This window comes from Pan paniscus, chromosome 13 (assembly GCF_029289425.2).
Source record: "Pan paniscus chromosome 13, NHGRI_mPanPan1-v2.0_pri, whole genome shotgun sequence".
Classification (NCBI taxonomy): domain Eukaryota; kingdom Metazoa; phylum Chordata; class Mammalia; order Primates; family Hominidae; genus Pan; species Pan paniscus.
Window position 1 is genome coordinate 98834259 of NC_073262.2, and position 25064 is coordinate 98859322.

Below are 25064 nucleotides of genomic sequence, written 5' to 3' on the forward strand. Positions count from 1 at the left end.
TTCCATTAAAGGAATCCAGTTATAGTTTTGTTAGCCTGGGTAGCTTTATTAACACAACTAATGGTAAAACTTGTTAGAATTTTTAAAATATTCATAATTTATCTAATATCCTCATGAATACCTTCTTAGGCCATGAGGTTTAGAGCAGAAATTCCTATTAAGAGTAGGGCACAAATATGTGTGTAACTTATGGCAGCAGAGCACAACGCCCTGACCTTCACCAGGTGTTCGGTAAAGGTGAATTCATGGAAAGAAATTCTATGGTGCTTGCTATTCCAACTACTCATTGGTCATGTGCCATTTTGGGACCAATGATGTTGGTTATCTGTTCATGTAAATATCCATTGCTTCTCTCCCTGTGTTTTAAGGTCAACGTATATCTCCCACAAGGTTCGGCACTTAGTAAAGCCATGATGAGTATCTATAGACGGGTGAGGGGAATTAATCTATTCACTAATTAATGTCTTATTCCAAAGTCTCATTAGGTCACTTTGGTTAAGGTGCACTTGGATCTGTAAATACAAAGTGGAATATTCCCATGGGGGGGAATTCCTGTATCTGGGGTAACTGGCAGAAGAAACTCTTCAAACTATGCATTCTGAGCAGGTACCTTCTTCACTTGTGAATGCCTCTGGGGAGAGATAAAGAGGGTACATACTTTTCAAATGTAAGAATTTAAACCAAACAGAACAAAGTCCAGTAAGGACAGTTCCAGGAATGGAAACCCCTGTAAGTCCAAACAAAATATAAACACGCTGGGTGAATATGGCACATTTCTCACACACCTAAAGACTATAAAGTATCCGGCCAGCCCTGAAGGCTAGATATTAGGAAGAATAGTAAGAATGGCTAAATTTATTGAATGATGTTTTAGGCCTTATTCTAAGCACTTTGCATGTTATCTCATTTAATCTTCAAAACAACTTTGTAATATAAATGCTAATTTCTATCCCAACTTTTCAGATATGGATACAGAGATATGAAAGTCTGGATTATGATTTTGGAATTTCTTGTCTGGAGTGGTCCAAAGTTATCCCTAAAGATTTCAAATTCACTAAAAACAATATTTATGGAGTACATGTGCTAAGCACTGGGCTCACTGCTAGGAGCAAAGCCATGTTTAATTCAGATAAGGTACTTGTTCTCACAGGATTATATTCCAGAGGAGGAGACAGATAATCAACAAGTAAACCAATAACTGAACATGATGACTGAATTGGGTCAAGTCTAGTGAAGGAAGTAAGGGGTGAAAGAGTGACAGGTGCACTAAGGACAGAAGCCTGGTGGGCCTTTCTCAGGAGATCACCTCTAACCCGAGTCTTGGGGACAAGAAAGAGCCAGGCATGAAGGACCAGCAGAAAAGTGTTATAGGCAGCAATTCCCTGAGCCTTGAAGCATAATTGAGTTTGGCATATTTGAGGAATACACAGAAGGAGGCTGGTAGGTGTCATGGGCTGGGGGAGAGGGTACATGTTGAGGTTGCAGGAGGAGGCAGACCAGGGCCCCACAGGAAGTCCTTGGGAAGGAGTCTGGATTTTATTCTAAGCCACCAGAGGGTGTAGGCAAGGGAGGGAGGTGACCTTGAGATGTTTGCAGATCCCAGTGGTTGTTGAGTGCAGAATGAATGAATGGTGGGATGCAGGAGAAGCAGGGGATTTAGCCAGCAGTCTACTGCAGTAGTCCAGGTGAGGGGGGATGGTGTCATGGACTAGGCTGGTGGAAAGAAATGAGCCCAAACTGGTTTTTGCTCTTGAGGCCAAGGAAAAGTGGGTAAGCATTCTTTAACTGTTGCAATGTCTGTCACTCACAAATAGACACTTTAAAATCTGACTTGTGAAATAGCTCTCAAGGACCTTTAGTAGATTTGACTTGGACTATCCTGTCCTCTGTTGTCAGCAGCAACAACGCTGATGGAATGCAAGTGGAATGATTATCTCATTCCATTAAAGTCACAAATTCTTTCAATAGCTTGACGTTTTACATTAATTACAGAAGAGTCCCTTTTTTTAATACAATCTGTTTTTACGATAAATTTACCCACCTCCCAAAGTAAAGACCAATCCAAAAGGTATATGACATTTAAGAATCTTTAATATGGTGATGTGATGGGTTAACTCTGGCATGTTTTTGTTAGTACATGCAGATTCAACGGCAGAATAAAGTGAAAATTTAAAATACAGTTAGATAGAACTGAGTGAGAGGGCAGAGGGGAAAGGAGTTGAAGAGAGTCTTGGACCTGAGGTTCAACTACAGAGCAGACCACTGTATGAGAATCTCCTGTCAATTCTCTCCCACACGAAAAGCCACATCAGCTCATCAGCAGGCGGTAGGGAATTAGGAAGACCAACGAGGGACACCTCAGGGCAAATATAGAAAGGAGATGGCCCCAAAGGGTCCTTCTAGTGCTCATCTCTTGTTCTGATGGTTTTTCTTTCTTTTTTTTTTTTTTTTGAGACGGAGTCTCGCTCTGTCGCCCAGGCTGGAGCGCAGTGGCGCGATCTCGGCTCACTGCAAGCTCCGCCTCCCGGGCTCCCGCCATTCTCCTGCCTCAGCCTCCCGAGTAGATGGGGCTACAGGCGCCCGCCACCACGCCCGGCCAAGTTTTTGTATTTTTAGTAGAGACGGGGTTTCACCATGTTAGCCAGGATGGTCTCGATCTCCTGACCTCGTGATCTGCCCACCTTGGCCTCCCAAAGTGCTGGGATTACAGGCGTGAGCCACCGTGCCCAGCCTGGTTTTTCTTTTAATTGAGGAAAGTGACATTGTATTTCAGGACTTGGTTATTTTCCGGTATACTGGCTGATAATTCACTTTGACAGTAGACAATGCTCCCTATAATGGAGGAGGGAAAACTGAATTATTGATAACATTACAGAGCAATATTTAATGACATGGAAAGATGTTCCATGTGATAAACGGAATGTTGTTTTAAAATGTGTGTGTGTGTGTGTGTGTCTGTGTGTCTGTGTGTACCTGAAGAAATGAATGAAATCACATACTCTAACATGTTAACAGAGCTTATCTTAGTAATTGACTTTTTTCTCCTTCAGAAATGGGATCTCTCTATGTTGCTCAGGTTTGACTCAAACTCCCATGCTCAAGCCTTAGCCTCCCAAGTACCTGGGACTCCAAGCATGCACCACCATGCCCAGCTAGTAGTGGACATTGGGTGGACATTGGATTGATACATATGTAGGTATTTTAATATATATTTAATATATACATATATTTCTTAGCAATTTTTTGTAAAATTTTCTTTTTATAAATTAGAATAAAAAGCAGATTTTTTTTCTTTTGAGATGGAGTCTCACTCTGTCACCCAGGCTGGAGTGCAGTGGCATGATCTTGGCTCACTGCAACCTCCACCTCCTGGGTTCAAGTGATTCTTCTGCCTCAGCCTCCCGAGTAGCTGGGATTACAGGTGCACACCACCATGCCTGGCTAATTTTTGTATTTTTTTTTTTTTTAAAGTAGAGATGGGGGTTTCACCATATTGGCCAGGGTGGTCTCAAACTCCTGACCTCAAGTGATCTGCCTGCCTTGGCCTCCCAAAGTGCTGGGATTTCAGGTGTGAGCCACTGCACTCTGCCAAAAAGCAGAATTTTAAAAACAAAAAGTTGTTATGTTTTTAAAAAATAATTTTATCTTTTAAAGTTCTATTCCATTAGATTAACTGTCTCCATAAGACATCTATTTCATAATTAACTCTTACAATTTATTTCTTAATTTCAGTTAGCATTTCATTCATAATAATCTCCAGACACAGCCATTTTCAAAAATTAACGCTTTTCCCTTTGGCAATAACCAACACACCCCCATGACGATTGCAGCTCTGCAGGTCCTCCGTCCCATCACCCAACTTGGCAAGAACCTGGGGGATGAACACAGAAACTCACACCATGGTGGGAGACAGGACTGCTCTGCAGTTTTCAGGCTGGCATCTTAGCAGCACATTTTTTGGACTGTCTGAGAGCAATTGCCACAAAGTGAATGTACTCTCTTTTCATAAAGTCCATCAGAGCACCAGGGGTATGAAGTCTTCCACAGAAATGCAAAATACAGAGCTAACCACCGACCGCGAAGCAGAGGAAGTGCAGTCATGTGCTCAGGCTGTAGGTCTCCATGGAGACACCCTTCTGTCTACATCCTTATTTATCATCTGGGTCTCTAGTCACTTCATAACCACAAGAGGAAAAAAGAGCCATGGATTCAACTTGCACTGGCTGCAGAGACAACCATATATACTTTTATATACTCCTTGACTCATACTGTGAGCAGCGCTATCCACTGATACCGCAAAGTGAGACTAGGAAATCTGAGAAAAGAATGAGACTCACATTTGCCTGCTTGAAAATTGAAAGGCCCTCCATCATCCTTGTCTAGAAAGACTAAGATTCTCTCCCTCATTGCTCCGGTTGCCAGGACTGCCCTCATCCTTTACAGCCCCTCCAACCCTCCAGGGCAGAAACTCCCATGCCCGACACAAGACCATGCCAGACTTCTTAGAGGATTCTTTTTTTTTTTCTTTTTGAGACAGAGTCTTGCTCTGTCGCCCAGGCTGGAGTGCAGCGTTGCCATCTCGGCTCACTGCAACCTCTGCCTCCTGGGTTCAAGCGATTCTCCTGCCTCCCGAGTAGCTGGGACTATAGGCGTATGCCACCACGCCCAGGTAATTTTTGTATTTTTAGTAGAGACAGGGTTTCACCATGTTAGCCAGGCTGGTCTCAAACTCCTGACCTCAGGCAATCCGTCCGCCTTGGCCTCCCAAAGTGCTGGGATTACAGGTGTGAGCCACCATGCCCAGCCAGGTTCATTTTTTAAGTAAGAAGGACATCTATCCATTTTTCTCCCATGTGTGCAATGTAATTTTTTTTTTAATTTTAAGTTCAGGGGTACTTGTGCAAGTTTGTTATAGAGGTAAACCTGTGTCACTGGGGGTTTGTTTTACAGATTATTTTGTCACTCAGGTATTAAGCCTAGTACACATTAGTTATTTTTCCTGATCCTCTCCCTCCTCTGACCCTCCACCCTCCATTAGGCCCCAGTGAGTGTTATTCCCCTCTATGTGTCCTTGTGTTCTCATCATTTAGCTCCCGCTTGTGAGAAGATGTAGTATTTGGTTTTCTGTTCCTGTGTTAGTTTGCTAAGGGTAATGGCCTCCAGCTCCATCCATGTTCCTGCAAAGAACATGATCTCATTCTTTTTTATGGCTGCATAGTATTCCATGGTATATATGTACCATATTTTCTTTATCCAGTCTACCATTGATGGGCATTTAGGTTGATTCTGTGTCTTTGTTATTGTGAACAGAGCTGCAATGAAGATACATACGCATGTGTCTTATAACAGAATGATTTATATTCTCTTGGGTATATACCCAGTAGTGAGATTGCTGGGTTGAATGGTATTTCTGTTTTCAGATCTTTGAGGAGTTGCCACACTGTCTTCCACAGTGGTTGAACTAATATATACTCCCACCAATAGGGTATAAGCATTCCCTTTTCTCTGCAACCTTACCAGCATCTGTTATTTTTTTGTACAATGTCACATTTTAAATGTTAAACATCATTTCACTCATAGGAAAAAGAAATACACTGGGGCCAACTAGCTTGAGACAGACCAGCTCTTCCATTGTGCAACTTAACGCCTATCAAAAAATAGCAGAAAAATGGCTTCAGTGTATCTGTTCTGATGGTAGGAGAAATGGACTTGATAATATAAAATAATCTCTTTAGGCCAGAACCAATTTTACAGATCTTTTTTTACACCTAAGTAATGCCCCACATTTCATTAAGGGTGATGACAATGTTGTCAATGAAGAAGTTGCTTCTCATATAACTATACTGTCATGCAATTAAGTTCTTTTAATTTTTTCCCTCCGAATGTACTTTTTTTCTTTGTGGAGCCAATGTTAATAGTTAAAGTAGTACAGTGGCTTACAAAAGTCAGGATAAAAAGTTAAAAAAGAACAAAGTAAACACAGTGTTCCTAAGCCTTTCATATACATTATCTTACAATTGTCAAAAATACTCTGAACATTGTTACTCCTACCTTAGAGGGATGGATCTAGGGTCTTGCTTAGGATGATGTAACTAGTGTGTCATAGGGCTTAGATCTGTGCTCATGTGTGTTACCTGGGTTACATAAGGTGACTGCAGCTCTGAAGCAGAAAAGCCAAGTAACTCTTTCTTCTCATCAGACCCCAAAAGATGGGGCTTGTTACGGAGAGGGTATGAAAAGAGGCTGCTTGCTCAATGTGCCTAAGACCATCTTTATTTGTGCTGTTTTATAATCTGGGTAAAACTAGGAATGTAGAAGCAAACTTAGGTCATAGTGAAGACAGGGAGAAAGGACAGTGCCTGTTACCCAACTGTGTGTATGCTACAATAATGAAGAACACCACCATTTACAATGAGTTAGCACATGAACTTCCTGGAGCTCCAGGGGGAAGCAGAAATGCAAATCCAGCCTGACCCTCAAGATTCTTCAGCAACCCTTCGGTGTTACTTCTTGCTCAACCCAACCTAATATACCACCTCCTCCAGGCCTGTTACAAATGAGAAAATCAAGGCTCAAAGATGAAGTGTTCTCTAAGGTCCCAGAGTTAGCTGGTGGCAGAGGTGGGACTAGAAGCTAGGTCTTCTAACTCCTACCCCTGCCCTCTTTCCAATATGCAAATATCCTGCCTGATATGTATTACAGATGATGGTGACAGAAATCACAATGGCAGCGATCACTGACTGGATGCTTACTCATGGCCAGAGACAGTATTAAGTATTTTTCATGAATGATTTCACATCATCCTCAGAATTTCAAATCCACCAGGTAGATGAGGAAACAGAGGCTCAGAAGGATCATGCAACTTCACCAAGACCCTGCTGCAGGTAAGTAACAGAGGTGGGACTCAGCCTAGGTCTCTCTGAAGCTAAAGCTCCAGGTCTATATCAAATTACTTGTCTCTACCCATCAGGTTTGGTGAAAATTACAGTGATTAAATATGAACAGTGGACATATCTGCTTACTGTTGCACTTTATTCCATATACTTTAGTGGCTTTACAGAAATAGATTTCAACAAAAAGCTGACCATTAATCTACCCTTTCCTTCTTCAATGCAAATTCTTAAAGAGTTTCTCAGAAGAGTAAAAAGCCTTATTCAGATAGGCTAAATCTGTTGATTTATGTGTTGAAGGGGAGAAAACTCATTATCCAAGCATAAATAAAATGAGCTAGTTCTTTAAATAATGAAATCAAATAATGAATTCCCAGATTTGGAAATCAAATATGCCAGGTAATACTTAGGTGTCTGGATGCACAGCCTGTTCAGACTGTGATGCGTGTGGGGTGGCCAAGGAGGGTCAGGCAAACCCTTGAGCAGTCATTCTTTATCGCTCTCTCCATTTGTATTTTCAGCACCCCTTTTCTCATCTGTTGATGCTGACAATACAGTTCTTAAGAACTGGCATCTTTCAATTGCTAAGAAGAAAGCTTTGATAACAGATTGCTCAGTTGCTTGTACTTAAAGAAACAGATGACATCTTGGGGTACCTAATGTCACCTTATATAATAACAATAATACCACCTAATATCACTAATAAAACAGGTTTCTCAAAGTCATCTATACTTCAACTTAGGATAACATCTTGGGGTACCTAATATCATTTAATCTCTCTAGAGTATAGTTGTATTATTAGTAAAGTTAGAAGCAATTTCAGCTACTTTTTACCTCAAAAATGCTACAGTATTACTACTAATTGGATAAAGGAATTCTAAAACAAATTTTCTTCCATTCCTCTTTTGTTCATACACTCCTTTTCTGTTGCTCCAGCTCCAGTTATCTCCACTCAATCTCAAACACTTTTTGTACTAGTCCTTGCTTCTATTTTCCATATCAGATGGGTAATGTGTGGACGTTGTAATAAGGCTTGAGGGTGGCACATCTCACATATGTGCATGAACACCCAATTATCACACTTACAAATTGCAAAAGGATCAGTCTTTTGCTTTTATTAGCAGCAACAGCAAAGCATTTTTTTTCTATTCTAAGGAAATATGTAATCTTACTATGAATGAGAATACAATGCAGAGAGCATGGAATTAAGACATGTATGAGACAGGCTAAAGAGATCTAGAGCACATCCACATTATCTAATATTCTTTAGAAACTACAACGGTAATTTTTACTGAAGGGATTCTAAATAGTTATAAAGTTAAAACTCAAGCTTCTGGAAACACCTGATTAGAGCCACAATCATAAGCCACAAGCATGATAACCAACGTCGCTTTACTGATGCTAACAAATACTTTGCTTTTGTTGTGTTTTGTATTTTAAGATATGGATGTATGTATTTTAAGTGTGACCAGAGAGATCTTTTTTCCTCTCCGTTTAGAAAGGTTATCAGGGAGAAATTCATTCTAAGAGCTTTTCCACTCTCCCAAACTTTTAATATAAAAGCAGTAATTAATCAATATATACATAAATGAATGTCTCCACCAAATGTTGTGACAGTAAAGAAATGTTATTTTATATTTTACCTGGGAAGAGCAGTGATTTTCCCCCATTTCTCCACACAGAATCTTCTTGGGCCGTTACTCCCTCGGAGTGAAGCAAATCCTTCATAGGGAATGCTGGATGTGCCTGTAACAAACTGTCAACCCAAGAAAACAGAAGGAGAAGGTGAAGCCAGAGACCAACAGCCAGGAAAGGCATCACGTCATTCACGGGCAGAGCTCCTGAGGAAGAGCAGGCAGGAAAGTTCTGAAGACAAAACTTCACAGGTGTGGAATAATCACAACACAATTCTGACACAGAGCCAGAAGATAATACTAAGAAAGAGAATACTGTGCATGATAAAGGGAAAGGGGATGTGGAGGGTTTGTAGAAAATAAAGCACCTGATGCAGCTGACCAGCTCGGAAGCTTAAACCGGGCACATTTCCCACTATAGATGAATAAAGTGGGATCAATTAACCTGAGTCAACTTAGCATCAGTCCCTGATCAATGTCGGGTGAATTTAAAAAAGAGAATGTCTGGGCCTGCAATTTTGAGGCCCAGACCCTTAATCCAAAGGAGCTAAGATCCAAAGGAGCTAAGAGTACTTGTAAGGCTCTGCCTGAGCATCCAGAGGCTTCCTTGTGTCTGGTATTTCTATAGCTGCAACCAATCAGTAATTGTCCTGGATGACCATAAACACCACACGCAAAAAAAAAAAAACACAAGTTAGTTTTCCCACTGTTCTTGAATGTCACTGTTTTCTCAAATTTGTGGAAAGTTAGATGAAAGAGAAGAAAGGACTGTCAACTAACTGCATCCCTTTTTAAAGAACTTAAAATCATTTCTTTCTGCTGCTAGGGATGCCGGCCTGCACTTTGGGTACCCTGGGTGCTTCTTGCTGAAGGGTCCAAGCTGTCCTGAAGGCAGATGTTGTTACTGGGATTCTTGGACTGGACTTGACACTTGCCTAAACTCTCATGAAATGCTTTAACTTGGCTTAGGGAAGTTCTGAATAGCCATGGAGTCACATAACCATGCAATCAGGAGTCTGGAAATGGTGTATCCCATATTTCCAGATACACATGGTATGTGTTTATGGAGAATAGTTAGCAGTTATTAAAAACATACACTTCCAACAATAATCATATTGATACATTTAAAAGATTAAATAATGGCATCTCACCTGTAACAACCTTAGTCGTTGTTCATTGTTGAATCTTTCCACTGCAGCCCAGAACCACCGAATTACAATATGATTGTCATGGTATCCTATCAAACCAATCATAAAAGCCCATGTTACTTTGACTCTTCTATATTAAGCCACCAAGATACGTGACACGAACAGTCCCCAGACATAAATCATCCTCTTGAATTCTTTACAAGTTGTCTATAATTTTAAGACTAAGGAATAACACTGTATATATGATCATATGAGTGTCAAAAGTTAAACAAAAACAACATTAAGTGAAACCAAGAGGTCTCTGTTTTCATTTAACGGTCACTAAGTGAAACTAGTAAAGAGAAGAACAACAAATGAGTTATTTTAACCATATCATTTCTGTAAAATACAACAGTTGTTACTGGAAATACTTAACTCTTTCGGTCATTCACATAAGAAATAATTTTCAAATACCTCTATGCCAAGCACTGTACCAAGGTTGGGGGCATAATGGCAAAGAAAACAGACCCTCCCAGGGCTTCTGGCAGAGGGGAGACACATTAATCAAATAATTTATACAAACAAATTATAATTGCAAGCTCTCTTAAAAGCTATATATAATATTCATACTTTAAAATCAACTTAGTTTCACATTGACTTACTAATAAAAAGGGAAAAGTGACCTTTAGTTCCTTAAATAAATCCTGAGTAATCACCAACTTAATTTTACTCTTATTCCATACTTTAGTAGAATTTAAGAAAATGTCAAAGGAATCACCTCATGGGCAGTGATGATGGATTCCAAAAATCTTTCAGTGAAAACAAAAATTAAATTCAGAGAAAAGGATAACAAGGATTTAGTGATTCAAACCAATGAATAGACATAGTTAATGGGCACTGAGTTAGTAGTCCAGAATAGAAGGCGGGTAGAAATTATTTTAATCCAAATTTTTCCTCACATTTCAGTAGTTGTAGGATTTGGGAGGAATCTCACCTTACTGTTTACCATTTCAGTGATGTTTAGTCCCCTTTGGAGAAAAAAAGGATCAAAGAGAAGGCTGATCAAAACTGGATTGAACATGAAGACACATGGGCCATGCCCAGAGTTTGGTGAAGACTAGCAATTTGGTACCGAGCAAAGTTTCTCATCTACAAAAGAAGTGCACTGGCTCTTTGTAGCTTTAAAGTTTTTGACCTTATGAATTAGCCCTTTTCTGCTTCCCTTTTGCTATTTGTGCCAAACCTTTTGGAGGAGGAAGAGTGAATGTGTCTCATCATATTCTCTCCTAGCAGCTGGCGTGTGAACATATGGCAGGTGGCAGCCACACAGCCGCTTCTTTACTCAGTGCCAAGTAGCTGGGTGAGCAAACATGGCAGCTGAGGTTCTCAGCATTTTTCTTCCCCCTCCCAAATATTTCATTTGATAAGATTTACAATAACCATATAAATAGGTCCTTGATTAGTCAGATTTAGTGAATAAAATTTTATGCCATGGAAATACAAAAATGGCTGATTCTATTAATGCATTGCTATTAGAATCTCCTGGGTCCGGGCGCGGTGGCTTACACATGTAATCCCAGCACTTTGGGAGGCCAAGGCAGGAGATCGCTTGAGGCCAGGAATTCGAGACCAGCCTGGCCAACATGGTGAAACCCCATCTCTACTAAAAATACAAAAATTAGCCAGGTATGGTGGCACACGCCCTCTGTCTGAAAAAAAAAAAAAATCATCTCCTGGAAGGAAAGAATGAGCTAATAATATTTATGGTAAAATATAACTTATGTAGCATGTCAGAGAAATTGTGCTCTCAGTAAAAATCGATGGGTTAACAACATTATAATAACCAAAGAGATACATGGATTATACTTGGGCCAATTGGAAAATACTTATTTCAGCAATTGGACTTCAGAAATAGCAGCAATGGAAACTGCAATTAAATACAGCCTTTCAGATTAAATGTGTGAGCAAGGCCAGCCCGTGGTGCAGGGATGAGCTGGAACAGGCAAGCACAGGCATAACCAAAAGCAATTTAGCAAATGTTAAGGCATTTTTTCACTACAAACTTTTAAAACTACCTTTTTTAAAAAAAATCTCTGCTTCAACTTAGAGATAACTGGAGAACTGTTCAGCTCTCAATTTACTCTGCTAAGTGATTAATTCAGTGATGTTAGGTTTGTAGTTTTCATTCTCCAAGTTCAGAACTACTTCTAATCTTTTATACTTTGAGTTAAAAAACAAAACCCAAACCAGAAAACAACTGGTATTTGTCATGAATTTCTGAAGGCTTCCTAACATGGTGATAATTTTCAGAAAATGTATTCTTTGCTTAAAATTATTTAATAAAACCTTAACTCTGGGTTACCATCAGGTCCCTTGCAAAGTATTGGTTTAACACTCAAATTTCAATGGCTTTGGTCCCAGTTACTAATCAATAATTTGTACTGATCTGCAGAAGTGTCACTTTTTTAGCTTCCCATTTTGTGAAGTGTCAGATAGTGCAGTTTTTAATTAATCTTACCACAGTCTTCTTTTCACTTGAAATTCATGCTTGAATTTAGAACTTCTCCAATAATGTTGTATTTTGGGAACTGTGTCTTATTCCATTCAAGTGTTCTGACTATGAATTACAACTGATAAGGAGCGTAGTGAACAGTGGAAAAACTGTGCTGATTGGGAAGCTCAAAAGGTGTGCTTTTCTAAGTTTTAGAAACAAAATGGAATAGGTGGAGTTTGACCAGCTGGATGTTAGCTCCTTGGTGCTTCACTGACAACACCATAAAGTAATTAATTAGTGTTCTTACGGTCACATTTCCTCACCAACAATTAAGAGTTATGACATCCTTTGACGGTGTGTAAACAGTCCTTCTCCCATCTGACAGATGAGGTAACTAGGAAAAGAAGAGAAGGTACCTTGCCCAAGGTCTCAAGGGAGCCTGCATCAGACCTATGATTAGAGTCCAAGTGCTGTTGCCTGTCCTATATTCAGTTGGCAAGCTGAACCATGCCTTCCTTTAATTTGAAATTTAAAATCTAGCCATCTATAAATCAAATTTCACCTCCTCTATATTCTGTGTTGTTTCTCCAATCACTTAGGTCTATTTCAGCTGTGCCTGCGATGACCAATTCCAGTTCTCTTGCATCAAAAACAGATACCAGCCTGGCATCCACCACCTGTGGAATAAAAAGAGTACAAGGCATGGCTTAGGAGCCTGGAGAAATATCAGCTATAATTAAGCCTTAGAAAAGGGGACACATGGAGTTTCAGGAATAATACGCGTGTACCTTGTGTTGGCACTTGAAAACCTGTAAAGCTCCCTACAAATATAAGGCATTCTTTAGTATAAGGTTGATGAGATTTGCCTTAACAGAATTTTTGTTTTATAATTGATTGCTGATTAATCTAGGTCCCGTCCACCTTTAGGAAACTATCTAGTGTTTCTACAGAAAAAGTCACATACAATACATGCCAACTCATTCTGATCTCAGATATAATTATTTCACATAGCAAGCATGAGATCTGATTATCCATATCTAAGCATAAGATGCATGGCTTAAATGTTACTAGTGGTCATTAAATCAACAAATGCTACTTGAATGCAGTCCATAACATTTATTTCAGTGATCTCTTGTAACAGTGAGTTAAGCTTCTTTTGGTGCTCTTGAAACATAAGGGAAAAAATACTGAACTTTTCGCATGGAAAGAGCAACAGTAAATACAGCAGAAATAGTCTACACATGTAAAGTACAATAAGATGGACTGTGGCATCATTGATATCAGACTGCAAACTCCTCCTACTGCTGATTGTCTTTACCTCATAGAAGCCACGCACTAAGCTCTCTGTTTGCTGTACAACACCCCTCTCAATCCTCCACTTCACCATCCTCTCGATGTACTCCTTCTTGTTCTTCTCTGTAACTGGGATATTGGCACCCCCTGGCTTTAATTCTCGTTCAGTTATCTGAGATTACAAAATAAAAAGAATGACTATAAAGCAATACTCTTAATGTTATAACAACATTACTAGCATTGAGCTGAAATCAGCCAGCTACCTGTCCCAGCCCTGCCCTAGGCACATCCCACAAGCTGGCAGTGAGGCCCCAGGCACTCACGGAGCACACACACTCAGGAAAAAATAGGCATTGAGGGGGTGCTTGAAAGCTTTGGTGATTAAAATATATATATGTATTGCTGTTACTACAGGTTAAGTTTTAAAATGCCGATGAATCGGCTTCAGATACTAGCCTGCTACTATTTGAATGTTTGACAAAACCCATTTTCACAAATTTCTCAGAATTGACTATATCTAGCGTAAAGATTTACTTTAAAGAAGCAGAATTACACTCAAGTGAATGTTAAATTGAGAACTTTTTCAAAACACATGGAATTCAGAAAAGCAGCTAAAGATTAACGCCTAAATAAGAATATTAATTATAAACTGGTATATAATTTCTGGAAGAAATGTTTTCCCTACTCTTCCACCAATTTTGAAAAAAAAATTAATATATTCTGTTCTTAAGTCTTCCCCAAAACATTGTTTATGTTCCCTTAGCTTCAAAAAAATCAATTTTGGTTCTCTTTATTTTTCTTTTCTTTTTTGAGACAGGGTCTCACTCTCGTCCCCCAGGCTAGAGTGCAGTGGCATGATACAGGCTCACTGCAGCCTCAACCTCTCCAGCTCAGGTGACCCTCCCACCTTGGCCTCCTGAGTAGCTGGGACTACAGGTATGTGCCACCACACCTGGCTAATTTTTGTATTTTTTGTAGAGATAGGGTTTCACCATGTTGCCTAGGCTGGTCCTGAACTTCTAGGCTCAACTGATCCTCCTGCCTTGGCCTCCCAAAGTGCTGGGATTACAGGCATGAGCCACCGTGCCCAGCCACCATTCTATAAATGCCAATTAAAAAATTCTGTAGTGTGGACTTTAAAAAACTGCATTCTATATAAGGTAAATTCTCATATTTTGGGGGATATTTTAGTTGGAAATAAAAAGAAGATTGCTTACAACATAAACAGTTATCACCATCTGTAATTTACAGCATCTTAATCTGCAGCTGACATTAATTCTAATCTTTGTAACTGCGGTTATTATAACTGTGTGTGATCCTGAGTTTAAATCACCCAATAAACCACGAATAAATAAGCATCTGATCTTAGCCATGGAGTTAATTCTTCACTCATCAATAGCCTTCAGTTACCACACTTAGGCACCAGGTGTGCAGATACACACACCTGCCCAAATACTTCTTCGTTCACAGTGAACGTGAGGTCTAGGATGTCATGGATATCATTGTCTTTCATCCACTGCAGGCTCTGATGGAACTCTTCATCAAGGTATTCTAGGTCACTCAGGTCACATAGACTAAGATGACAAACAGACAGAAACAAATATGTAGGCATGGCTATTAGCAAAAACCCAGAGTCATAAGGAAAGAAACTAAGAATTAAAGAGAAGAATAAGAGCCACTACATAGGCAGTGATTTCTGGAATGTTCTTAGTCCAAGTCCAGTAATTAAACCAAACCAGTGAAATAATTCAGAAATTTGTTATAAAATTAGAAAGTCCTAAATATATAATATGCCACAGGAATCATTCAGCCTGCATCTTCCTTTATAGACACAGAACTGGAGGTGCAAAAATGAGTGCCATCTGCGCAGTCATCCATCATCAATGCCAGATCAGGAAGTGGCACTCGGGTTGACAACTTGGATCCATTATTCTTTCTGGCCATATTATACTACCTTAAAATACTGTTATCTTAATTTGAAATTATTTATATATTTCTATATTTTAACTTTGTTTTTTTATTGAAAGACATGATTTTTATTTTAATATTTATTTTATTTTATTTTATTTTTTATTAAAGACATGATTCATCTTCACATACATTCCCTTTTTCTTCATGGTTCTTATTCTGAAAATAGTAAGCCACAGAACCTGCCGTCAATCTGTATTTTTCCCCCACTTTTTTTAATTGTAGAGAAAGAATCGACATGAGGTAAGTTACTGTTCCATGGCCCAGTTGTACAGTGGTAGTCATTGATTTGCTATAGCTGTTTTGAAATTTCACTCCCCTTAACCCAATTTTAAGGGTCATTTTTTTTCAGTTCAATCTGAACATTCATTAGGCATCAAGCATGTACCAGACATCTGAATAGCTACTTGATGAATAGTCACTACCCCCAGGAGCTAATGGGCTAGTTGGGGAGCCAAGTACACAAACAGATAAGTTAATATGAAGCGATAAGTGATAACATAAGATTGGTAACACTTAAAATTCATGTACTTTTAAAATCTATGTCACACTTCAATTTAAGAAATGATAAGGTAGGGATAGGGATTTAGGTGTCAGAGCACACATGAGGGGCATTTTCTTTGACTGAGAGATTCAGGAAAAGCTTTTTGCAGAAGATGATGCCTACATTAAATCTTTCAGGATGTTTAAAAGCAAGAGACGTAAAAAGGAATACATGAAGGAGGAGAAGGGGAAAGAGAAAGGAGAAAGAGAGAATAACATGAACAAAATACAAGGCATGGAAGTGTACAGGAAACTCCAAGCATATCAGCAGTTTGAGAGAGTTAACCTTAAGACAGAATTTCTAGAGAATGAGGCCAGCAAGGGAACAGGCCTTAATATCATCCTAAGGAGATTGGTGATTCAGAACTACCAAAAGATTTTAAGACAGGGCATGACATGATCAGATGTGAAATGTGAATTATAAACAGCTCCTCTGGAAGTCCCAGTGTGAAGGATTATTTAAAATGGGGTGGGATGAGGGGTGGTTATCATTAGAGGGTAGAGACCAATGAATAGACCACTACAGTAATATGGCCAAAATAAGATAAGGGCTCTAACTAGGGCTGTGCTATTAAGGTTGGAGAGAAGAAGATGAATTTGAAAATCATTTAGGAGGCAAACATGTAGCAATCAGGAAATGGTTTTATTGGGGGAGTATAAAGAAGGATATCTAAAACAGGGGTGACAAATGAACTCATGTCAAAACTAACTGTAATTAATTGCTGGGCTTGAGCACTATAAGTAAAAAAGATTTCTGAGGCCACAGTGAGTTCAGTGGGAAAAAGTACCACAGGTGATTTGTGAACTCTACCCTGGGAATGATGGGGTAGAGTAGAGATGGGGAAGAGTAGAACATGTACCGTGTGTATTTGTCATCGCTGTTTAAGGGTGACTCCCAATTTCTGACCAGAGTGGCCTGAGAATAGTGGCACTATTAACTGTAACTGGGCATATGGGAGAAGGTATACTTTTAGGTAGGGAAAGTTGATGAGCTTAGTCTTAACCATGTTGATTCTGAGGTCCCTGTAAGACATCCGAGTGGAGATATTTGGTGGACTGTTGACCATGTGAGGCTACACCTTAAGGGAGATCATGACTGAGAGTACAGATTTGGGAGTCAGAGGAGATAAGACAGGCGAAGAAATTCCCCCATGAGAGCACACTGAGTGAGAAAACGAGGGGCCTGGTGATAGAAGCTTCAGGTACACCAAGACTTAAGGGCAAATCAGAAGAGGGACTCATGAAGGGACAGAAAAGTTAAAAAAAAGAACCCGCAAAGTACAGTGTCATAGATGCCAGCTCTGAAGGAAAGACACAGGAATAAATGGTGGCGGGTGTGGGTGGTGCACAGTGTCAGAAGCAGCAGCATGATCCAATAAGATACGGACTAATCAGTATTCTTTAAATGCTTCCACAGGTTTTCTGGTGGGAAAGAAACCAGGCTGAAGTGTGCTTAGGGTGTGAATTTGAGGTAAGTGTAGACAGTCAGTATAGACTAGTTTTTCAGGAAGCTTAAATGAGAAGATAAGAGATAAGGCAATGAAATGGGAAGATGCAAAGTGGGCCACAAAGAACCAAAGAGACAGAAAATGGCACCTGTTCCCCAGTGCTACAGCAGTGAAGACACTGAAAGAGAAGAAGGCAAAAGTCTTTCTACTGACCCTCCCAAGGGCCCACAAGAAGCATTTTGTTTGCTTTCATTTGAGGTCTAGGCTTCCATTTTACAGTAAGCAAGTGCGTGGCCTCAGTTAGGGTATGAGCTGGACAGAGCCAAGTGATAATTCAGTGCATTCTCATCGCAAATTTGAGCTACTATCCCACAGACAGTTGTCTTCTGTTCAGCCTTGTAAATGGCTGCTGATTATAGGACAGAAACAATTAGCCCTACATTTTACAATAACTGCAATCTTTCATTAACAATGAAGAAAAAGTTCTGTGAATGCTGAATTTTCATTTTCCATAATAAATTACTAAGGGCATAGAGAAAGTTTAAGAAACATATGGCACTGTCCACCCTTGACAAACAAATAAAAAACAAAACCAAAACAAAGGAAAATGAAGATTTGAACGAGGAGTAAGCATTTGAAAATATGCATCAAGCCAAATATAAAATGTGTCTCATAAAGGAGAGGGGGGCTGTGAGTCACTAAGACTAACCCACAACTATTCTATTAATAATCTGCATTAATACCACAGGAATTCCAGGGCTGTGTTTGAAGTACAATTGTTTTAAAGAAACACATGCTGCAACAAATGAGAATAAATTTTGGGGGGTAGAGCAAAACTAAAAATCTGGGGGCTAAATAGGTCAGAGGCAGGAAAAACACAGTAATCATATTTGAAATTGCATTAGTTTCAGAAATCTAAACCACTATTAGGTTTAATAACAACAAATTTGAGATTGTGAACAGATAAACAATGACTTTGACAGAAGAATTTTTTCAAAAAAGTAAATACTGCATTTTACATGCTAATTATGCAGGCAATAAAAATATTCTTACATTCTGAGAAGAGCCTTATAAAAGGGCCGTGTGAAGAAGGCATCCAACAAATATTGGTGTATTAGTGCAAGACCAAGGATCCTACCACTGAATCGGAACCTGTGAAGGAAACACATGAGATGGCTTACATGTCATGGAGCAGTTTCTAGGTGGTTCCATATGCTTTCTAGAATGCCTTCCAGCGCTAACCATCTAAATTTTTCCAATATTAATTGCCTACTAGGTAGTGAGAATTTGTAGGCACCATGGGCTGTGTCTTCATCAGGCCAGTGATACAGTTTGTATACTTGTCCCTGCCCAAATGTCATGTTGAATTGCAATCCCCATTGCTGGGGGTGGGGCCTGGTGGGAGGTGTTTGGATCATGGAGGCTGATCCCTTATGGCTTGGTGCTATCTTTGTGATAGTGAGTTCTCATGAAATCTGGTCATATAAAAGTGTGGCACCTCCCTCCAACACACACACACACTCTCTCTCTCTCTTTTCCTCCTGCTTTTGTCATATGATGTGCCTGCTTCCCCTTTGCCTTCCACCATGATTGAAAAAGCTCCCTGAGACCGTCCCCAAAGCCCAGTGATTTGGGTGCTATGCTTCCTGTACAGCCTGCAGAATCATGAGCCAATTAAACCTCTTTTCTTTATAAATTACCAGTCTCAGGTATTTCTTTATAGCAATGCAAGAATGGGCTAAAACAGCCAGTGATTCATACCTACTTGTTGAAGAATCGGTTTCACTCATATTTAGAGACCCTGCTCCACCTTCACTGCATATCAACAATGTAGCACCCCACATTCATGAATCCCCTGTGAGCATTTCAGTGACATTTCCCCAAACCACTTCTAAGAGATGTTGACAGATGAGACCTCTGGAGGTGGGGAAAATGCTATTCCCTCCTAGTGTGTATGCATGAATATTAGCAGAATTTCTCTAATACAAACTCAGTAGCAATTCCCTTCTGAGGAAAGGCCCAGTCTCAGATCAAGAAAGTTCCTATCCCTATTCTCTCTCAAGCCCCATTCCTGATATTTTCACCATTCAAGAATTGTGCACATGGACATTTGGGGGAGTTTCCTTCTGGGACATTCTGTTCTCTAAAATTTCAAGGCTCAATTCTATTCTGAATCACCTTGGAAATTTTATTAAATATATTTGTTATGACTGGATTTGCTGCCTGAGATGTAAACTTACTTTCTCTTTCAAAAGGATTCAAGTTTCTAGCTCTTTGAAAGTCTGATGCCTTTCAAAAGTATAAATCCATACTGAGATTCGTACAGTAAGTTTGTAATTTTAGTATTGGGCAGCCATTTTAAGAACAATGTCCAGCAGTATGGTTCCTCTTTATTTCCATTTATTTAGCACAACTGTAATAGTCACAGAAGAAGGACTTCAAATTGCAGCTAAACAGAAGTTAATTTGAAGAGTAAGTCCTAAAAGATAATGCCCTCCACCCACCAATATTAATCTCATGATTCAAATAAGCTTTTTCCATGAATCCTGCTCATATTCTTTCCTTTGTTGCTGTCAGGGAAAATGAACAGGAACAAGCAAACAGGGGTTATACAAATATTTGAAGTGTATAAATGCAGAGATTTAAAAAAGATGTAAGGACATTTGGAAAGAGTGCAATTTGGGATTTTCAGCATAAATAATCTTCAGATGGGAATCCTAAATCAGTTTCCTTGATTTTGTGTGAGAAATTAGGAAAGAGGGAGGCAACACCTGGTTACAAACTTCAAATGGCTAATACGGTAAGTGGCCACTGCTTGTGACCCCCCACTCCTGCCCTTCTACCATCAATGCCCCCAGGTCACTACACCAGCCCCACTGCCCACTAGAGCACCATCATTACCAGAGTTGAGAGTCAGAGCCCCAGCCAGAGTTCCAGCTGCCCTGTCTCCTCCTCCCATGGCAGCCACTGCCCCAAGGGCTGCTCTAGAAGCTGTCTGATCTCTGGGTCAGGCCCTTCCCCTCCTCATCCCCACCTCAGCTTAGAGCTCATAGGCACCCAAAGGTACAGAGAGGAATATAGGGATCTCACCAGGAACGCATTATCTCTTTCTTGCAATGGGAAATACCTTTTGAATTCTACCCAACTCACTTAAATTGATCTTATGGAGCAGATCAATTCCCAGCTATCAACAGATCTAGTCCTAGCTTGGAGACTGCCTATATATTTAAATTTGACAATAAAAACAAGAGTCAAATGAGGTATTTAACTGAAAATATGACTTTGCCCAAGGGAAAAAATGTTTTAATGTTTAAATGTGGGTTCTATAAAAAAACTAATATCATAGAAAATCACCTGAAGAAAAGTGTTGGGGAAAAAATACTTACCATTCATGGTGATTGTCTACAAAAGCAGACATAGGACTTATTTGTACTGTGTATGTGTCATTGGCTGAATATTCAAATAAGCCATAATATGGGTTAAAGAGTTCTCTGGATACCAGGAAGAAAAACTCTCTAGAAGGCCCACTGTAATCCAGCCTGTAACAAAAATCCACAAAAAGAATAATCTGTTACTTTTTTTCTAGATATTGGGCAGTTTTTCTCCAGAGCTCAAGTTTCCATAGGATGCTCATTACAAATCTAATTGTCCACATGCCAGAGCTGTCCAAAACAAACTGAATGATCATAGTTTCTGATCTCATTGTGTCTTGACCCAGATTAGTAAAATGGACATTTATGTGGAGCATACCTAAAACTAAGCCACACATCATACAACAGGCATACAATAGGCAACATTCTAATACATACAATAGGCAATATGCTAATATTTTGATTATGTAAACATGTATAAAGAGGTAAATCTTTCGAATGTCAGGAGCAAGCTTATACAAAAAGGGGGCACAACGAGAAAGCTTTATTTAAACAGGGTAAAACCAGGGGGAATCAGTTACATATGCTCACAGGACATGGAGTCCTCATGGATGTCTGAAATATTTTTAAATGGGAGAAGAAAGATACTTCCATGAATTCAAGATAAGACATTACAGACACAAGTCCCCTTAGGGAGATCAGTAGCAAAAAATGGAGTGATAGGGTGCAAATGTTTTAAATGATAAAACACAAAGGAAAATTACAGACAAGAAAAATGAGGGTGCCTAAAGCTTCCTAAGGAAGGCATTTGGAGAAAGAGGCTGAAACTCTAACACCTGAGCTACAGTATAAATTCTACTTTACTTACAAAGATGTCAGGGTCAAACTGAAGTGTAAGAAAAGATTGTGTTAGGTCTGAGGAATGACAAGTGGCCAAAAATGACGAGAGTAAAAAATGCAAAGTAAGGAGGATTTTGCAGTAAAGCAATGTGATGTGCTAAATTTAAAATGAAAAATATAAAGTACATCGACCCTATGATAAAAAGTATACACGTGGGCTCAAAGATAGGGAAGGAATGCTGAAAAGGGAATGAAGGCAACTGAGAAGCTAGGGTGGAGGAGGGATTGTGAAAGACTTTTCTTCTCCTTCTTCCTCTTTTCTCCCTCTATCTCATTTTTTCTTCTTTTTGAATTTTTTTTTTTGTGGGCATCATTGCATTTTTTTAATGAAAAAAAAATCTGAGTCTTGTTCAGTGATAGGATTGTGTGAAGGAGGAAAAAACAGATCCTAGGCAGGGCATGTTGGCTCATGCCTGTAATCCCAGCACTTTGGGAAGCCAAGGCGGGAAGATCCATTGAGTCAAGGAGTTTGAGATAAGCCTGGGCAAGGAGTTTGAGAGAGTGACACAGTGAGACCCCCGTCTCTACAAAAAATAAGAAAAAATTAGCCAGGTGTGGTGGCATGTGCCAGTAGTCTCAGCTACTTGGGAGACTGAGGCAGGAGCATCTCTTGAGCCCAAGAGTTTGAGGCTGCGTGAGCTATGATCACGCCACTGCACTCCAGCCCAGGTGATGGAGAAAGAACAGCAGCAACAAAAAGGATCCTATAGGCAGAAGATAAATAAAAATGGTTTACACAGAACAGACTTCAATTATTCATACTACTTTCCCAATTTTTGTTATATCTGAATATATATGTACTATTATTAATATTTTTCATTAAATCAACTTTAAATCTATTTGCTTTTTAATAGAACTTTGTCTTACACAATCTTTATAAAGTTTTGATGTGCTAGCTCTATTGTTTCCCAATATACCTTAAAATGAATACATGAATATTAAAATAAAAAACGTCAGTCTTTGTAGTAGCTAAAATCATTTAACACATCACCAGTGGTATTAAAATCCTCACACCCATACTGTGCTGACAGGGAACCTATATGTAAAGAAAAATGCAAACAGCAGACTCCCAGAGCCAAAGAGGCTGTAGGTGACACGATGGACCTGCCCTCTGGGGCAGCTGAATATAACATGCTAACAGGTGGCTCCCAGGATCGGTGGGACTACCCTCAGGTTACTCTGAGGACTCCCAAAGCAGTACCCTGGCTGCCTCCTCCAGGCAGGGATGCACAGACTACCTGTCCCTCCTTATGCTGTGACGAAGGCAGCCTTTGTGGCTTCCTCCCGCTGACCAACTTCTGGCCTGTGACGCCGCCAGGAACAAGTAGAATATTTCTTCCACTTGAACGTTCTTTACATACTCAGAAGCTTTCTTTCAACAAAAGTCTGTGTGCTGATTACATATGGGGTGCTAATCTAGATCCTGAAGATATAAAACGTTTTCAAAGTCATTTTCCATTGGAACTTTAGGTTTAGCAGTTTCCGTCTCCTGGTCTCAGCCTCCTTCTCTCCCTTTCCCACTCCTGAGCATGGCCACTTCCTTCAACCTTCTCTCAGGGCAGGGGTGAGAATTCCTTCTCTACCCTGGTGGCATTAAAGACTTGATCGTAACACTCCAGGTGAGGTCTTCTCAGCACAGAGCTTAGAAACTCCTCGACACTTTTCTCCGGCGATGCAGTTTAAACTTATCCTGCCTTTGGAGCAACCACTTTACTTTGTTGACTTATAAAGTGCTAGTCATCAGCTAAAGCCCGAAACCTTTCATCTAAACTGCTTTAACCCAGGACTCCCCCATCCTGTCTGCATGTAGCTGCATCTTTTAAAAGCCTTAGTATGGCTGGGTGCCATGGCTCACGCCTGTAATCCCAGCACTTTGGGAGGTTGAGGCAGGCAGATCACGAGGTCAGGAGATTGAGACCATCCTGGCCAACATGGTGAAACCCCGTCTCTACTAAAGATACAAAAAATTAGCTGGGTGTGGTGGCGCATGCCTGTAATCCCAGCTACTCGAGAGGCTGAGGCAGGAGAATCACTTGAACCAGGGAGTCAGAGGTTGCAGATGGCGCCTCTGCACTCCAGCCTGGCGACAGAGCAGGACTCCGTCTCAAAAAAAAAAAAAAAAAAAAAAAAAAAAAAAAAAAAAAAGGCCTTAACACTAGACCATACTTTTCCCGATTAAAATTTCACTTTTTGAGACTTAGTTCCCTGTGTCTTTTAGAAACAGAGCATGCCCGTGGTCAAAGTCATCTTAGAAGTCATTTTATCCAATGCCATCATTTTATAGAGACGACTAAGGCCGAAAGAGATCACTGACTTGTATCACATGAAAACTGCAAATGGAAGAACCAGCAGGCCTTGGGGTCTTCAGGCAGGTGCCCTGACCCCAAGTTTAATGCTTGTTACTTCTTACAGCCTACCCTTCAGCCAATTTTAAATGTTCATCAAGACTAAAAAAAATACTGCTAATAGAGTAGCGGTTGGCAAACCTGCAGGTTCAATCTGCCCCACCCTCTGGTTTGTAAATAAAGTTTTACTGGAACACAGCTGTGCCCATTTATGTATTGATGTTGTCCGCTTTCCTGCTACAAGGGCAGAGTTGAGTAGGTGCCATAGAGGTTTGACTGGTGAAATCCCAAATATTTACTACCTAGCCCTTTACAGGAAAATTTTGCTAATCTCTGTTACAAAAGAAAGAAAATAGGAGGAAAATACTACTTGTTAAAATATCTAGCTTACAGGCGGGGGCAGTGGCTCACGCCTGTAATCCCAGCACTTTGGGAGGCTGAGGCAGACGGATCACAAGGTCAGGACATCGAGACCATCCTGGCTAACATGGTGAAACCCCGTCTCTACTAAAAATACAAAAAATTAGCAGAATGTGGTGGTGGGCGCCTGCAGTCCCAGCTGCTTGGGAGGCTGAGGCAGGAGAATGGCGTGAACCCAGGAGGCAGAGCTTGCAGTGAGCAGAGATCGCGCCACTGCACTCCAGCCTGGGTGACAGTGAGAGAGACTTTGTATCAAATAAAAAAAAAATCTAGCTTACAATATCCTAGGGTGTACGCAACCTCAAGGAGTGGGTAGAATACTAAGTGTGAGGCACAGAGTGAGCACCCGTCAGCCATGGTCATTCTCTGTGAGGCTTTCAGACACAATAGAGCATACAATGGATAAGGTCAGAGACAGCTGAAACATGAGGCAAATACTTCAGGAGTCAGTTTTCTTACAGACAACTGGTAAAAGTAAAATGGGATTTTGCCTGCTTAAAATTAAACTGTGGCATTCAGTTAGAAGTATCAGGGTTTCTTTAAGCTTTAACTCTGAGTATTTTAATAATACTGCACTTATAGAGTACATTACAATTATCTGTCTATGTGCCTGCCTCCCCTATATATACAT

General features: G+C 40.1%; 1 protein-coding gene and 1 non-coding gene across 8 annotated transcripts in view; both read right to left on the reverse strand.

Moving 5' to 3' along the window:
- Positions 1 to 25064, reverse strand: part of HECW2 (HECT, C2 and WW domain containing E3 ubiquitin protein ligase 2) — a 392970-nt gene that overhangs the window by 12957 nt on the left and 354949 nt on the right. For all 7 annotated transcript variants that reach the window (XM_034954717.3, XM_055108913.2, XM_063595507.1 and 4 more), the window contains 7 exons: positions 20784 to 20936; positions 18451 to 18549; positions 14883 to 15012; positions 13464 to 13610; positions 12708 to 12822; positions 9676 to 9761; positions 8534 to 8646 (listed from right to left, as the gene is read on the reverse strand). In XM_034954717.3, the coding sequence (XP_034810608.1) occupies positions 8534 to 8646; positions 9676 to 9761; positions 12708 to 12822; positions 13464 to 13610; positions 14883 to 15012; positions 18451 to 18549; positions 20784 to 20936 (843 nt within the window). The remainder of the gene's footprint in view (positions 1 to 8533; positions 8647 to 9675; positions 9762 to 12707; positions 12823 to 13463; positions 13611 to 14882; positions 15013 to 18450; positions 18550 to 20783; positions 20937 to 25064) is intronic.
- On the reverse strand, positions 7888 to 7991 carry LOC112439197 (small nucleolar RNA U13). The gene has a single exon (XR_003027495.1). It is a non-coding gene; the product is annotated as a small nucleolar RNA U13 (small nucleolar RNA).